Genomic DNA, 16927 nt, shown 5'->3' with positions numbered 1-16927 from the left:
ACAGAAGTGCTAAATCGTGCTTTGCGCATGTGCAGAAGCGCCGAAGCGCAACCCACGCATGCGCAGACGCAGTGCTGTGGGTTGTGAATGTGCTTCCTGCATGGATTACATTCGCAACCCTAGCATCCACTGTACAGGATTGCCTTCAGACGGCTCAGGGATCGGATAATTCCATACCCTTCAACATTTGTCCGATGAAAATCGGGACGTCCTAAGGAAAAGTGTGACATTCTGGGATCAAATCAGAAATGGGAATGGCTTCCCCAAATCAGGGACGTCCCTGGAAAATAGGGACACTTGGAGGGACTACAATTAGCTATGCATAAACCCATTTAAATCAATGGACAGAGGCTGTCTTAAATTAGAGTTTCAATGTCTGCAAGAAACTTCCTTCCATGCCTGGTCTGATTCCTCATCCCCACATGAGCCTTATGAAGCAAGTCTCATTTTTACAGATGTGATCAGAGGCTGCCAGACTATGATCTGCCTAAAACCACAAAATGGTTTCTTCATGGAGCTTTAAGTGGAATCTAGGACCCCCCCCCAAGGCCCAAGTCTATCCATAGGACCACTGTGGTGGTGGTCTGTCATAATGTCTGATTCTATATTTTTAGTGTACTAGTTGTATTTTGATTCTAACTTTGGGGAGCTGTCCCCCTTTCCTTCTATTCTTAATCTGTTGTAGGAAGATTACATCTGAAGATGTGTATGAAAAGGCTACCTCTAAATAAAATGCAAATGTGTGCAAAAATTTCCCTACAGCTTAAAATAAAAGTTTTTTAAAAAAACTTTTTAAAAAATCAATGTATTGTTTTATTGCTTTTTTGTAGACTTTCCTAGGCGTTTTGGGGGAAGAAAAGGCAGGATATACATTGAATGGGGAGGAGAGAAAAGAGTGAGACTTGTCAGGAAAGGTTTGGAGTGCATTTCATTTTGTGCACTGTACCCCATTCTGTTATGATGAAGGGCTGGCTGGAAATATCCTAAATGAATAAAACAAGCCCTCTCCACGATTGCTGCTTTCCCCATTCAAATTCTCCATTTACCCAAAGGTGCTTTTCCCTAAGGGCATGTGTGAATGGTGCACAATTTCTTTCATGGGTTATCTACAAATGGTGCAAAACTATGTTTGAAATTTCAAGGTGGTACCTTTGGGGAGGGTCTGGCATTTGCATACATTGTGTGACCAGGGTGGGGTGCGGGGGGACAACACACAAAGCCAGTCCATTCACCCTCCGTCGGTCCCTTGACTTGTGCTGGGAATCAGTCTGATATAGGCAATGGCAGTCAGAGATGACTTGTTATTCCTATGGTTTTCCATTTCAGGGTCTGGAAACTTCTCCACTAAAGAATAATCTCAGAAGCAGCCCAAGTATCAGTGGAGATACTGGAAATGTGAAGTAGTGAAAATTCCTGGGTGGGTTGGTAATTATGAAATGGTGCCTCTCTTCCTTAATCTGTTTGCAGAGCTGTATGCAATACTTCTTTTCAGCAGGAATGCAGTTGTGGCACCTTTTGGGTGGGTACCATTGCAGGCCACACAGCAGGGGGGAGGAGAGGATGGTGAATTCTTGCACCTTTTTCCCCTAGAAAAAATAGCCCTGAGCACATATACCATCATTACCTCTATGCGAGACATGCATTAATATATCCATTTAAAGAGTATGCTGAGTGGGCCACAAGGTTCCTGTCAGAACTGGATACAGTTTGGGAACTGGGGAGGGCAGATCCATTGGGTCAGTGACAGGTATGTTTTGATCTAATAGTTAAAGCTATGGTTTTCCCAGTAGTGATGTATGGAAGTGAGAGCTGGACCATAAAGAAGGCTGATCGCCGAAAAATTGATGCTTTTGAATTATGGTGCTGGAGGAGACTCTTGAGAGTCCCATGGACTGCAAGAAGATCAAACCGATCCATTCTAAAGGAAATCAGTCCTGAGTGCTCACTGGAAGGACAGATCCTGAAGCTAAGGCGCCAATACTTTGGCCACCTCCTGAGAAGAGAAGACTCCCTGGAAAAGACCCTGATGTTGGGAAAGATTGAGGGCACAAGGAGAAGGGGACGACAGAGGACGAGATGGCTGGACAGTGTTCTCGAAGCTACCAGCATGAGTTTGACCAAACTGCGGGAGGCAGTGGAAGACAGGAGTGCCTGGCGTGCTCTGGTCCATGGGGTCACGAAGATTCAGACATGACTAAACGACTAAACAACAACAACAAAAATTCATTGGTCATTTTTATATTAAAAAAGGAGGTAACATTGCTTCAGTTATGGATACGGCAGTTAAACAAGGTCCACTTCATTTAAAGTTTAATAAAACGTATATTTATTGCAAACAATAATATACAAAAAGGTAAGTTGTACAGAGAACCAAAAGGGATTTGCAAACAAAACGACCAAAACGGAAACCCAACCTTACCTAAAACTGATTTTTTTAAAAAGGAAAGATTGTTTTTAAGTTACAGAAATACTTTAGAAATATCTGCTTTTTTAATATAGAAGTAGAAAAGATACCATATTATAAGAGTGCTTTAAGATTTTCTTCTACTGTATTCCCTACAAAACATTAACAAATATAACTTTTTTTAAATAAAAAAGTTGGCTATCTTTTTTTTTAAAAAAGCAATCCTTAACTGTTCAGCCACCGCTTCACCAAAGGTCAGTTCCTTGCCCTAAATATCCTCTCAAATCACACAGTGTGAAGAGGTGGAAGATGAGCTGTACACTTTGGCAGCTACCAGTCCAGAACCGCTGCTCCGCAACTGTCGTTCATTTCCATCGAGCTTTCAAGGGGCAAATATGAGCCCCATGGAAATGTGCAAGCCCCATGGAAAAGAAGAGGGCTTCCAAAGCAGCAGGGATTGGTGGCTGCACCCACTGTTGCTTTGCTTCTCTTGAACAGACCAAGGCCTGCCCTACAACACCCATAGAAGGTGGTGGAATCTGGAGGTAGTAGAGTGGATTGTACCACTTTGGTTTGCAAGTTGGGCGGTATCGTTTCTTGCGAATGCTTCCCCTCACCCCCTGTAAAAGAACTCCCTGCAATTATAAACAACAACAATGGAGGGTTTAAATATAAAAATCCCATGGGGGAAGCATTAAAAATGGCAGCCCCAGCAGTAGCATCAAAGCTTAAGTGGTACAGTCCATTCTACTACCTTAACTCTGCTGGCCTGTGTACTCCCAGGCGCAATATGTAAATCTGGAAGAGCTGAGGCAGAAAATAAGGCAAATGACTCAGTGATACACTACATTTGCAATCTTTTGTGTCTACAATGAAAAATAACAACAACATATTTTTTCCAGTTTATCCTCAAATAGGAGGGAAAAGAAGAAGAAAGGGAGAACAGAAGAGAAGCAGACATACTTGTAAAAACCTAAGACACATTCTGAAGGAATAATAATAATATAAAGTACCAAAAAAATGGGAATGAGAGGGATAAATAAAATAAAGGGGTTATTGATTTAGACCATAATTTAACGATTAGGCACCATATACCAACTCTGGAATTTCTGTTTACATTACAAGAACTTCTAATGCGGAAGGGGGAAATGGAGGAAAATCTCTTGATTAAAAAACTCTCCCCACCCCCGCCACAAAATAAATATATATACTTTTTTAAAAAAGAAAAGAAAAGAAAGAAAAACACACACACCAGTGCTGTCATCCATGACCTTTGTTAAAGTCGATATCCCTGCCCTGCCCTGCAAATTGGGTTCATAATGGATTTTGCAGGGGGGCTGTTTTCTATGGACTGGTCAGCATCTGTTTCGCACATGGGGAGGGGGCAGTGCCAGAAGCTGAAGAAGGCAAGTCATGGTAGGATTTGTGGCATTATAATCTGGTGCTGCTGGTTGCATTAAAAAAGAGAGAGAGAGAGAGCTTCAGACCTTAAAAACTGAACTGTCTTCCTCTGAAGCCTCGTATTTCCCCTTGGCAGTGAGAGAAAGAATTACGCAAGCTCTCTTGGAAGGTATTGCAGGGTTGCTGTTAAGGCTTTTCAATAGTGTTTCTTTAAGGCTTAAGGTGTAGATCTTCTTTTTCTTTCAAACCTCCCTCCCCGCAAAAAACCCTTTTACTTCCCAGCTGGAAAAATAAAGTCTCTTTCCAAATCCACAACATCACATTGAGTAACTGATCACTGGTTTGCTTTTCCTTTATCCACATTTTTTTTTTTGCTGCCTACAAGCAGAAGACCATTAACTATACAAAAATACCTCTGGCTAAGGCATGCCATTTTGCTAAGTGTTGTTTAGCTGTCAAAATAAGGAGCATTAAAAAAAAAAGTTTCTCTAAAAACAAGAAGTACAATTAACATATAAAATCCCCTCAAATTGGTAACGATTCATACACAGTACATACTAAACGAAACGAAACAAAATACTTAGAATAGAGCATATTCCTCACAGAGGAATACTTTTGAGTTTTGTAATAATAAAAAAATTATTCGCTTTTCATTTTTAGTTATTGTTAAAAAATAATCACCAAGTCCATACCTAGGCGAACTAAGCTGGCTGTTTTGGGAATGGAAATCGCCTCCAAAGCAAAGGTTCTAAGTCCACCATGGAATGTTTGTTTATGGAGCAGGATTCTCCAGCTGATTTCGGAAGGATGCTGTAGTACACAAAGCATTCTGGGATTTTCCTTTCTCTTACTTGTTTAGCTTGCTGCTGCTTCTTTCTTTTTTTTTTAAAAAAAGAAACTTTCACCAAAGTCTGAAGACGCTTTTTGCTGTCCGTCAAAAACCTTACGGCCTGGTGAGCTGTGTGTAGACAGGCTGCTCCCAGTGTTGTGGGCTGTGGGTCTGAGGAATGGAAGGCACCCCGGCAGTGTCTGCAATGGGCGTGTACATCGGCCTCTGGGCGGGGTTCATGTACGTGAAGGTAGAGTAGAGGCTGGAGCTCTGGCCGGCAGCGTGGCTGTAGTAAGAGTTGGAGCTCTGGTGGTCTGTGTAGTCGTACTGCGAGCGGGTGATGGTGGGGTAGGAGGAGCTGTAGTGCTGCAGGTTGAAGGAGCTGTAGCTGATCTGCTGGGGCGAGTGCTGCTGCTGCTCGCTGTAATGGCTGGGGCTCAGCTGCTCCGTCTTGATGTGTGTCCTCTGCTGGGCCTGCCCTGGCTCGCTGCTCAGCGTGGTCAAGGTGTGCTGGGGTTGCTGCGGGGCCTGCTGCGGCGCTTGGGACGGCTGTGGCTGAGACGGCGGCTGCGGCTGCTGCGGCTGCTTGGACATCCAGACATGCCCCGTGCCGGCTGGAGTGGCTGCCGTGCTGCTGATTCCGTAGCTGCCGGTATAGGTGACTTGGCCGGGCTGGCCATGGGTGGCCGGGACCCCGGGGTGGCCGTTGGGTGGGAGATACTGGTCAAACTCGTTGACGTCAAAGGTCTCAATGTTGGAGATGACGTCGCTGCTGAGCTCACCAATGTCCACGTCTCGGAAGTCAATGTGGGGCGGCTGCCTTCCTCCTTCCTGCAGGGGGCGCCCTTCCCGTTTCAGGTCCTGCTTACCGGGCTGCACATCTGTTTTAGGGGTAGTGGGAGGGGTCGGTGGCCCTTGAGACTGTCCTGCAGGAAACACAAGAGAAACGGCATCTGTCAGAGTCAGCATGCTACTTTCCCCTCCACCCCTTTGAAGTCAAAACTGGGCCTATCTTCCTACTGATAAGGGGTCCAGACAGAGTGCCATAAAGCGCTGGAAATCTAACAGCAGCCATTTTTTTAATATATATAAGCAGGAGGTGTTGTATTACGATGATAATTCCATTAATGGTTAACTCTGTCTGGAGGTGAGTGAAAGGAGAGGGTGGTGGTACGGTGACCAGTAATAAGGAACTGCCACTGAAGATAGCTGCATGGCTCCTTAGATCAGTTGTTTTGTACAGCCAAAGAAATTTGTACCTGTGAGACTGTGCTCTGCTGAAAAAGAGGACAGTTTATAGAGCTGGTTTGCAAAGGTGCGAACTGGATTGGGACGTTTTGCTGGCAGAAGCAATGGCCTTATGCAAAGAGAAAGCCCTTTTGAATGTGTGCAAATGATGCTGTGTGCTGTTGTCCGTGAGACGTACTTACTGACAGTGGTGGCCAATGACCTGTCACCTAAAGAGGACACACACACCTGCACGTGCTTTGCCCCTATCGCACCTGTTATCCTGTTCTATAGAGGTGCTTCAGGATGCAGAAGGGCAATAGATCGCTAAGTGCGCTCTTTTTCTGCATCCACCTGAATGGGAGCAGCCTAATTCATTAAAAGAATAATAGACAGCTCAGTGTGGTGCTGGTAATGCCAAGGTTTCAGGTTCAATCCCCATATGGGACAACGGCATATTCCTGCCTTGCAGGGGGTTGGACTAGATGACCCCTAACAACTCTACAATTCTATTATTTCTATGAGCAAAACCACAGCACACGGCACACTTACCAGAATGTTCTCCAGGGGAATGCACTTCGCTCATGCTGGATGAAGACTGGGGAGAATCAGCCTGCAGGGCCTTGAAGATGGCATTCGGGGAGATGTGAGTTTGCTCAGATCCTTCCTCTTGCTCAGCCTGCCCATTCTTGACCGACTTTCTCCTTCGCGGCTGGTACTTATAGTCTGGATGGTCTTTTTTATGCTGCACCCTGAGCCTTTCCGCCTCCTCCACAAATGGGCGCTTCTCACTCTCGTTCAATAACCTGGGCGAGACAGAAAGGGCCTTGTGGTTACTTACAATGGTGTCAACTGCAGAGATTTCCAGAATGTAGCACTTAGGTCATATTTCACTTTGCAAAAAATTAAATAAATATCAGCCTGTCTGCAAGAGCACTGTCCCAGGCAGCTGTTGAAGGCTGCAAAGTTGTGCAAAATGGGCTTCTGGTCATACCAAGGTCACGATCCAGATATATGTGAACATAGAATATTATGCCAAAATGTCCTAGCGGCACAGCAAAGCTGGCAAGGAAAGCAGTTTTTAGACATCCTGCTATCTGAGCATTCTCTTTCTCTCTCTCTCTCTCTCTCTCTCTCTCTCTCTCCCCCCCCCCTTTTTAGGAGCAGACTAGAAACTTTCTCTGGGACCTCTGAGCACTGTCAGGAAAAGGACTTGGTTGTCCAGTACTGCTAAGTTTGCCTCTGCCTGTTCCTTTTCTACATCATCTTAGGGTTCCTTTTGAGAACTCTGCTCCTCTTGCAAGAAATTAGCAGAGTGTTTTGGCTACTTTCAAAAAAGACATAACAAAAATTGAGCCACTACAGGGACTCTGCTCTGGCCCCTTACTTGGAATTTGGTTGGAGCCATCACTCAATTCCCACCCACCCCCACCAACTAACCCAGGACACACTCACACAAATACAGATTAGGAGCCAACACTTTGGGTGCCTCCAGGCACCAGCACAAACTGCCCACCATTTTTTTTTATAGCTAAACTCAACAACAACAACAACATAAAACTTTCATTTGCAAATACCATTGATCTCTCTCTCTCTCTTTTTCTTGTGGAAAGTCACAAGCTTATGTTTCAATCAGTTGACTCACTTTCTCTTAACTCCCTGCTTCCTCCCTCTCCCCCTCCCTCCTGTTGCAAGTCATCTTTCCGACTCAACCTCCTATTGGTCCACGCTTGCCAACTTACACCAACAATCATCACATACCCAAACGTGTGCCATTCATGTTTTGTCTTGAGAACAGGGCTTGAGTTGTCAGAGCTCAACCTTGTAATGTGTTTGTTTTTTAATGGGCAGGTGTGTACAAAATAAATTATTTCTGGGCATGTGCAGAGTGCCTTTCAGAGTAACCACAGCATATATATTTTTTAATGGGACAGCTCTCTCCTAGACATAATCTCAAAGCCACTTTAAAAATAAGGGGTTTAACACTGCCTCATCATTTAGTTGCTGTTATAGTGCAATCCTATGCAGGTCTACTTTGCTGTGAGCCCCTTTGAGTTTATTAGGACTTCCTCCTGGGGAAGTATACATTATAGCCTTATTTTCTGGTGTTGGCATCTCATTGAACACAGCAATGCTGCCGAACCAGAGCATGGCCTTCCCTTCCCTAAGCTAAAACAGGACCTCAAATATGGACACATACAGTGGTGCCAACTTGAATAAAATATTGGGGGGGGCAGGTAAGCCCTGCCCTGCATAATTGATCACATGACACGGCACGCACACACTATTTGAATGGCAGTGCCCATTAACTTTTTTGGGGGTCCTGGCCCCCTCTAGGAGTTAGCTCCTATGAACATATATGCCCACAAACCAAGGTACAAACGACATTTTGATCCAGAACTTCTCTTGCAGAACCCGATCGGATTGCACTCAGAAGTAGCTCCCACCCAGTCCAAATGCCCGGTTTGCCACCTGCATGTGAAGTTCAATGGACACACTCTCCAAGAGCTGCGCGTTAGTTGGGCTCTCTTCACGCTACCTCTGCGGAGGAGGAGGAGGAGCTCAGCATGGGATCTCCAAGCCCCAGATTCCCACCAACCACCCCTTTGGAAACGTCTGTCCCTGTTAACATACATTCTCTCCCTCCCTCCCTCCCTCTCTCTCTCTCTCTCTCTCTCGTGCGCGCACCCAACCCACGCGTGCAATTTCTCCCTTCTGGCCCTGCTCCTGCAGAGCAGGGAGGCAAACTTGAATAAAATAGTGTGTGTGTGTGTGTGTGGTTTCCAGATAAGCCCCACCCCACATTATCGATCTCAAGACGTGGCACACAAACACCATTTCAATGGCAATGGCCATTAACTGGGGGGGTGGGGGGGGGTGGGCGCAACTTTGGGACCTCGGCCCCTAGGACTGTCTCCTACGCTGCACAGACAGACCCCGAGTGGCGGAAAGTAGACTTTGCCAAGGCGTTGTGATGCAAAACAAAGCACAGGAGCCAACTTCTAGGGGCTGAGGTTCCTTCGCACCCCTCATAAAATATTTGAGGGGGCCGACCCCCCCAAAAAAAGTTGACGGGCATTGCCATTTAAATTATGTGCGTACACCATGTCTTTTGATCTGTTAAGTTATTTATTGAATATTTTATTCAAGTTGGCACCCCTGAAGCTAAACAATCAAACCATGGAGACCCTCCCCGTCTAACTAACTATGGGCTGCGATCCTCTGCACGCTTCCTCCGGAGCAAGCGTGCCAGCGCCCCTTTGGCAACCCGCTTCCTTCCCCCCCGTTGCGCCCATCCCCAGCGCTTACCTCCAGAGTTTGCCCAGCGTCTTGCTCAGCTCGGCATTGTGCAGGTGCGGATACTGGTCTGCGAGCTTCCTGCGCGCGGCCTGCGCCCACACCATGAAGGCGTTCATGGGGCGCTTGACGTGGGGCTTGTTCTTGCTGGATCCGTTCACGCGCACGGGCATGGGCACGAGCGTCCAGTCGTAGCCCTTCAAGACCTGGCTGACGGCTTCTCGGATGCACACGGGGAACTTGTCCTCGTCGCTCTCTTTCTTCAGGTCCGGGTCGCTTTTGGGGAAGGTGTTCTCTTGGGGACGCGTGTTCTCGGTGTCCGATCCGGAGCCCGACGGGCAAGGGGAGCCGGCCGAATCGTCCGACATGGTGGGGCTGGGGGCGCCGGACAGGCACTTCTCCTGCTCCTCGGTCATCTTCAGGAAAGGGTCGAGGAGATTCATGCGAGAAAGCGACCCGGGGGAGGATATCGGTGGAAATGAAAAAAGCGAGCAAGAGGGGGTGGGAAGAGGGGGTGGGTGGGGGGAGGAAGAGGAGGGTGGGGAGGGGTGAAAAAGCGAAAGTGGCAGGGTCTCTTAAAACTGCATGAAAAGAGGCGAGCCCAGCGGCAACGACAAGGAAAAGTTCGCAAGGGGCACCAAAAATGTCCCGCCTGGGTTGCAGAAACTGGAAAGAAGACCTCGGATCTCGGACGCTTTTGCAAAATCGCTGCTGCTGCTGCTGCTGCTGCAGATATTTGCTCTCAAGCAACGGACATGTGGGCAGCTTTTTCGTGGATAGTCAATGAGGGGCTGTCGGAAGAATATATATTAAAATATATATTCCACCCCTTTCAAAAAAGAAGGAGAAAAAGTTCCTCGGAGTTTGGAAGGTAGAGAAGGAGAAAAAAGAATATATATATATATGTGTATATGTATATATATATATATATATATATATATATATATATATATATATAGGCTCCCAAAATCACCTAGTCGGCTTCAAGCTCAGCTCTACTAACTTTCTCTCTGGGTCTCTTTAATAAATACTCTCCTCTGCTATTTCACCTTAGAAACTTTCAGCCAATGGCAGGCCTGCCCCTGGAGGGCTGGCACACAGCTGATTGGCTGAAAAGTTTTTTCTCTCTCCCCCTCCTTCCTCGCCGCTCTCTGAAGGGAGGGGAGAAATGAGCGCAGATCTCAGAGAGGAAAATTAGGGGGGGGGGAGAGGGAGGGAGGAGGGAGGAGGGAAAGAGAAAGTTTGTCGCGCGCTGCAGTTGAGCCTTTGTACTTCCCAACTCTTGCGCTATATATTCCTCCGAGTAAACTCTTCTCCTTTCTTTTTCTACTTCTTGATCTGGGCAGATTTCTGCTGAAGAAAAGGCACGAAATCTTCCCTAGCAGATACGTCATCGCTCGGGTAAAACTGCAGAACAAATGCTTGCTCGCTCGCTCTCTCACTCGGAAAGAGCTTTAGAGATCCTCTGTATGACTCTCTGTCTGTCTGTCTGTCTATCTGTCTCCCCCCTAGCTTTGAATCCAGTGATTTTTCTGACTCACCTCTCCTATGGGAGGGTTTGTTGTTTTTTTGTTTGCTCATCCTAATGCTTTATCCATACTTAAAAGTTTCAGGAAGAGGCGGCGAGGGTGACTTCCTCAGCGCTGCACTGCAATTCACGGCGTGAGAATCTGACCCAGAGGTTTAGTTTTAAATACCACCACCCGTTCTACGCTATATACTTAGGCTAGGACGACTCCTTTTAAAAATGGTTATCTTTAATATCCCTAACTCTGGTCTTACACTGTGCAAAGTAGAGTTAGTGGTGTGTGTGTGTGTGTGTGTGTGTGTGTGTGTGTGTGAATGACAGTAACACCCTCCTCCAAAATACCACGCTGAGAGTGATCTGCTGCTGTGTAGGAACATAACATGACCAAATTTCTATTTCAAGCAGATAAGACTTTCCACCGTAAAAGTCAACAGGTACAAGCTACTATCCAACCCAGGGACTTAACTAGGGAGTAAGCGCCACGGAAAGCAGCGAGACTTACTTTCAAGTAAACCTGCACATGGGCTACGCATCTTTTTTAGAAAGGGTTGATCTTATGGGAATGATCATCAGCTACACGTCCTGCCGGGAGGGATCTAATATATTTTAAATCCCTATAATTCAGGATTTTCTTCCTCAAGCGTGATCCTTCATCGTAAAGACAGTACTTGGATTTACTTGTTAGGCTCGCTGACATCCTCTCTTCCAAGGCCAGACGCAAAGCAGGCGCAAGGGGATGCATTATGCCTCGAAATTTATCCCCATCGCTCCCCGCCCCGCTGCTCAAACCACGGAGAAAGAGAAAGAAGTTTTCTTCTTCGTTTCATATATATATTCGGATGGATCTCGTTTCAGAGACGTCTGTTGTGAAATGTTTTTGATTTTTTTTTTTAATCAGATGCTATGCCTACTAACCTCAGGTCTTCTCTATATATACACACGCACATACATATAAATACCTATTGGCTTTGCAATGTTTCCACAATATTTCCTTAAAAGTAGGTGACACAGCAGGAGGAAAAAGTTTTCCGACGGATATAAAGAAAGCACAGCACGGGGATGCGCTCTGGCACAGCCGAAAAGCTTGGCTGCGCCAGAGAAACGGCTAAGGAGAGAAAGTGGGCGCAGTTTGCGATTGATTCGCCTTTTGATAATCCATCTGTCGAGACGTCATGTGCGCATCCCACATCCCACTGTCTCGCTTAGCAATTCGACAGCCCGTCAGTTGTGGGCGCTTCCCGCATTGCAAACTCTTTAAATCATTAGCTGTCATGTTGCCTTCCCTAGGACAGACGCCATTCCATTGCCTTTTTGCTTTGCTTTCCGTGCACTTTTTCCACTCTCCTTTCAAACTTCTCTTGGAACTTTTACAGTGACTTACATATATAAACAAATCACCTTTGCTGCAGATCAAGTGTCCTTCTCCTTTCCATCCAGAGGGGGCACCATAGGCTCAGAAAAGTAACCCCGACGTTTTCAAGGCTGCTAGACGCTCCTCCAAGGTGGCACACGCGCGCGCGCGCACACACACACACACAGAGAGAGAGAGAGAGAGAGAGAGAGAGAGAGAGAGAGAGAGAGAGCGCACTGCACCTCCTGAAGAGCACGCGCACACACTCACACAGATTAGTCTCTGGCGATTTGATATATCAGGGCTCGACTCCCCCTTGCCACCCTTACACCATACAATTGTAAATATGTAGCCAGCCTCTCCGGGTGACACGGCTTCGGAGTCAAGGAAACTGATAAAGATATCAAAAGTTTCAGAGACAGTTCATTTTAAAACAAGCAAACTGCTTGGGATAACGGGGGTGGGTGGGCGCAGATCGTCACCTTACACGTCTCTTCTTTATCTCCGCACCCGCAAAATTTCCCCATGACAATCCCTTTATTTGCCTATTGCATTTGTGCCCCCCTTCAAAAAATACCGATTGCTCTCGAAGACCCCTGACTATATCGACTTTTCCTGCCCCCTCCAACCTAGAAAAACTAAGTTATAAAGGGGAGGGGGATTAAAAGATGCAACCCTGTGTACAATTTCCAATTGCGAACGTATGTGTAATAAACCCCTATTGCTCCAAGCACAATAAACTCCATTACGCACAAGCCAACTTCTAAGCCAGCATGTCTAGGATCTACTGCAGCGATTCACACGTACACGACGTGTTCCACTATGGCTGAAACTTATCTCAGTGTGTCTTACCTCCCAGTTTAAGTGGTACCAAGAGAAGGAAAAAGGGAGCCACCCTCCAGTTGCTGCCTCTTCTCCTTGTTGGATTCAAGCGATAACTTAAATATTTTTTCCCACATCCTAGTTTCCCCTCATGTGTTTCCACTCTCAGGGTACATGGATAGGATCGGGCTGCAGGTATGTGTTTTGAGGTCCGGGGTGAAAGGACTCTATGCATCCCCCTCCCCAAGAGAGGACTTGATCGAGGGGCAATTGCATTGTTGCCTCGAGGCAAGGTGGGCGCATGTGTTTGCACATAGTTGCACACGGAGAAGATGGCTGAGCCCCTAGGCAACCTAGGCAGGGCTTCTTTTAAGGGCGGGGGGGGAGTCGCACAGGGGGGTGCCCTAGATGGTCGAAAGGACTGTCGTGGAAAGGATCAGGCGGAGAGTTGCCCGACGTCGCTTGCCAGCCACGGCGCCCCCGCCGTCAGTTTGGGAGGACGCGTCTTTTCCAGATTAAAGAAGGCGCATTGTTATTATTTTTTTTAAGCAAACAAACCCGAAACACACCACGGGTTTCTGCCTCGGCTGCTTTTGGACTTGTGTCCTGCGATCAGGGAAGGGTAAAATCCTGCGAGGACTCGAGGAGTCAATCTAGCTTGGATCCCACTTAAGGGACCCAAATCTTCTTTTCCTTCCACCACCGAGGTAGGCAGCTTCCTGCAGTTGTCACGGGCCTGGTGGCGAGGAAGCCACATGCTGCCCCTTCCTGAATGGCACTTTTTCCTGGTGGAAAACCCTCGTTTCTACCCTTCCCTTCCCTTCCCGCTCCCCCCCCCGGCTCTTGTGCTGCCCAGCTATTCTGCCAGGGCACCCCTGGTCTGCGAGAATCTGCGCCTTTTATCTTGTAAAGTATGCCTTTAATACGGCATTAGGACGATGCAGAAACAGAAGAAAATTAAGGGTATAATTGTGAGATCCATTTCCCTTTTGCTGTCTTCACAATAAAACAGTTATCTCCCCCAAAACTGCGTAGTTAACACTGGAAGAGTTGAAAGATAAATGGGCTTTGAAAACATGGTTTGGGAGGGGGGGGGGGAAACCTTTGACAAAAATAACTCGAAGGGGGAAAGCTCACGTTTTCCAGAGTACAATGTAATCTTCTTATCCCTTGCAACGCTTAGAGTAACTTTTCACTCCCCTGGAGAGAGAAACAAATGATTTCGTTTTGCACAATATGTACCATGAGTTTTTCCTTTCCTTTCCCCCCTTTTAAACCTAGATTCAAATTTTGAGCAGCAACCGGAAAAGGCTTTTAATTTATTTATTTATTACAAAATATATACATGACTTTGCGACAAGGTCTTTTTCTTTCGTCGAGAAGGTGGCTTTGTTGCATTGATTTTCTGTGCTAAAAAGCAGAATATTTCAGCAAAATCGCAGCGAAAGATTACTATTCACCCGGCCCCCCTTGCTCGAAAAGAAAAGAAACATACGGACTCGGTTGAAAACTGAGTAGACATACGGTCGGTCTGGTGATGCTTGATGGGCGATTGGCAGAACTAAACCAAAAGAACAATAGTTTTGTTCGGTTGAAAAAAAATGATCATGAAAACTACAGCCTATTTAAACAAGTTTTCATTCAAGAATAGAAGCTCTTCAATATTCTTCCCTCGATATTTTTTTTTTTCAAGGAAGCGAAATATTCTAAGATAAATACATTAGCATAATAACCATGATACAAATTAATGATAATCCGAGATCCAGAGATCCGTCTTAAACTCGCTGGTCATCGATTCTTCCTATCCATACACAGACAGGAATCTCAACCACCTTCCTCGTTTCACGTTAGACCTCCCCTCTTTTCAAAACCCAAAACCTAAAAACACCCCAGCAGACCTTGAAACGATGTACTAATAAGAGTCGCTTTTAAGAGGCGTTTTATTTTTCAAAAGGAGCGTGCTTTTTCTTCCAAAAGGGGGCCAGACAGCGTTTATAGCGTTAATTTCGAGGGCTTCCCTGTTGTGCTAATTCAGGTCAGTGTGGGATTCTCGTGTGTGTGTGTGTGTGTGTGTGTGTGTGTGTGTGGTGGGGTGCAAACTCTGTTTTTCAACCCACTGAGCGAGGAAATGAATTCCAGAGAGATGGCTGTCTCGCAAAACAACGGCAACCTTCGAGCGGTCCGCTTCCCCCCGGGCGCTCCAGCGGCTCGACTTTTGCGCTCTAGGCGCATCTCTGCGAGGGGCAGAATCTCGCAACCTAAAGGCGCGCGCAAAATATCTCCTCCTCCGCCTCCTCTCCCCCTCCCCTCCTTTCCCCCTGCAAACTTTAGGGATTTCTAAAGCCCCTTTGTAACGGATCCTCCTTTTCCTCCCCTCAGCCCGCTGGAGCATTCAACGCGCTGAAATCTCAGGCACAAGAGCCGCAGTTGGCAAAGTGTGATGTCACCCACAGATGCTGGTGACGGAAGCTTTGAGCAGACGAAAGTGGGTGGCGGCGGCAGCGGCAGCGGCGCCGGGGCGGTGGGGGGGGGGCGGGAGAAAGCCGGGGGGGGGGAGATGCAGACTGTTTTGTATCTGCAGGGTTGAGGGGGAAAGGAAGGGTAGGCAGCCGAGATGATGCTCTCCCGGCCCGAAACTGCCTAAGAATGGACACTTATTTGGAGGAATAAAACGCAGCGGAGTTAGCCACGGTGCGCCAACACACCCCGCTATGTTCTGGAGGCGCACGAGAAGCCTGTTTTTTAAACACATGCACGCACAGAACCAGAGGCTAATGGAAAAAAAGGACCCTGGGTTTTGCTTTATGCAAATTGCTCTTAAACTAATGCATTCCACAAACGCAGAGATCACCGATAAGATTAGATGCCGTTTTATACACCCCGCTCCCCAGTATTTCCTAGGCATGCAAATATCCAAAGTTAAATAAAGTATATTTTAGGGACCTTTCCTTTTTTAAAAAAGTTCCCCTTGAAGCCTTTCTCTTGCTTTTTAAGAAGGGTTACTCATCTCATATCTCCGAATAATATTTTATGTCTTCCTAAACCTCCCCCCCCACCTACGTTCCAGGGTAGGAGCTGGAATAAAATATGCTAGATATATATCCAAGTGGCATTCATTTAGTTTTTAGAATAAAACAAAAATGTTTTCATGGAGGATATAATATTTCTGTTTTGGTTGTTCTAATTCTGATAAACGGATGTGTTGGATGCTGTATATTTCAAGGATACTTAACCTGCTCTCTCACTTAATAAATGAAAAGAGATAGACCATCTCTTAAAAGTGGCTTGCAACCCCTTCTATGAAAGTGAAAAGTAAAGTCAGATTTATTTATTTTTATCTGTAAAGGCTGAAGAACATCAGTGTGGCTGTCCTATAGTAGGAGAGATACTATATATAATATGTATTATACTATATACTTTACTGTACTAAATAAAGCATTATTATAGTGTGGCAGCTTTAGTGACTAAAGGTTGTAGCTGTAGAAGTGTTTCTCTTTATGAAAGACTGGTAATGTCTTGTTAAGGGGAGCAAAGCTTAGCCACTCAATAAGTCTAAATTCTACCAGTCTGGTTGTGGATTTGCTCTGCAAGTGCTTGAAAGTCTCATTATCCCCTTTGTTTTACCACCACCAAGAATACAGCAAGGGGTGTTGATGAGGAGGGTTAATTTACATTTTGGTGCTAATGTGTGGATGAATATGATGCCTTGTTTTTGTTTTTGCTTTGCATATATTAAAGAATTAAAGGATACTATCTCAAAGCTGCCTTGAAAGTTTTCTAAAGATGCAACGTACAATTATAAAATAAGTAAATAACATAACTTAGAACTCTGGTGCAAGAAGGGTCCTCTTAAATCAAGTCATTCTCCAATATATACTATTTGTCAAAAGAAAACTTTAAAAGTCCATTAGTCTAAATTGCCTCCTACATGTAATGACCCAATTCAGCTGAAATGAAGGTCTTTTTAAAATCCTGCTGGTTTCAGTCTGAGATAATTTAGCAAGTGCTTAAACACTTTTTTCCTGCAAGCAATGGGATCTAAAAGTGCTGTAACTCTTGAGGAAGTAG

At 45.9% G+C, this 16927-nt stretch overlaps 1 protein-coding gene across 1 annotated transcript; it reads right to left on the bottom strand.

Moving 5' to 3' along the window:
* Positions 1-2302: 2302 nt before the first annotated feature.
* SOX9 (SRY-box transcription factor 9) lies at positions 2303-10094 on the bottom strand. Its single transcript, XM_082212601.1, has 3 exons — positions 9171-10094; positions 6414-6667; positions 2303-5560 (listed from the first exon to the last, which is right to left on the bottom strand). The coding sequence occupies exons 1-3, from the start codon at positions 9599-9601 to the stop codon at positions 4749-4751; spliced, it is 1497 nt and encodes a 498-aa protein (XP_082068727.1). The 5' UTR covers positions 9602-10094; the 3' UTR covers positions 2303-4748.
* Positions 10095-16927: the final 6833 nt, after the last annotated feature.

The sequence above is a fragment of the Podarcis vaucheri genome, assembly GCF_965113315.1.
Source record: "Podarcis vaucheri genome assembly, chromosome: 2".
NCBI classification, from domain to species: domain Eukaryota; kingdom Metazoa; phylum Chordata; class Lepidosauria; order Squamata; family Lacertidae; genus Podarcis; species Podarcis vaucheri.
Note: the sequence above shows the minus strand (reverse complement) of the source record. Positions and strands in the feature narration are given on the sequence as shown.

Bases quoted from the DNA above. Each gene is read 5' to 3' on its own strand.
- SOX9 (XM_082212601.1), bottom strand. From the start codon at position 9,601: ATGAATCTCCTCGACCCTTTCCTGAAGATGACCGAGGAGCAGGAGAAG. The intron at 6,668-9,170 runs GTAAGCGCTGGG...TGTCTCGCCCAG, and splicing joins ACGCTGGGCAAACTCTGGAG to GTTATTGAACGAGAGTGAGA. The intron at 5,561-6,413 runs GTAAGTGTGCCG...TGTTTCCTGCAG, and splicing joins TTCCCCTGGAGAACATTCTG to GACAGTCTCAAGGGCCACCG.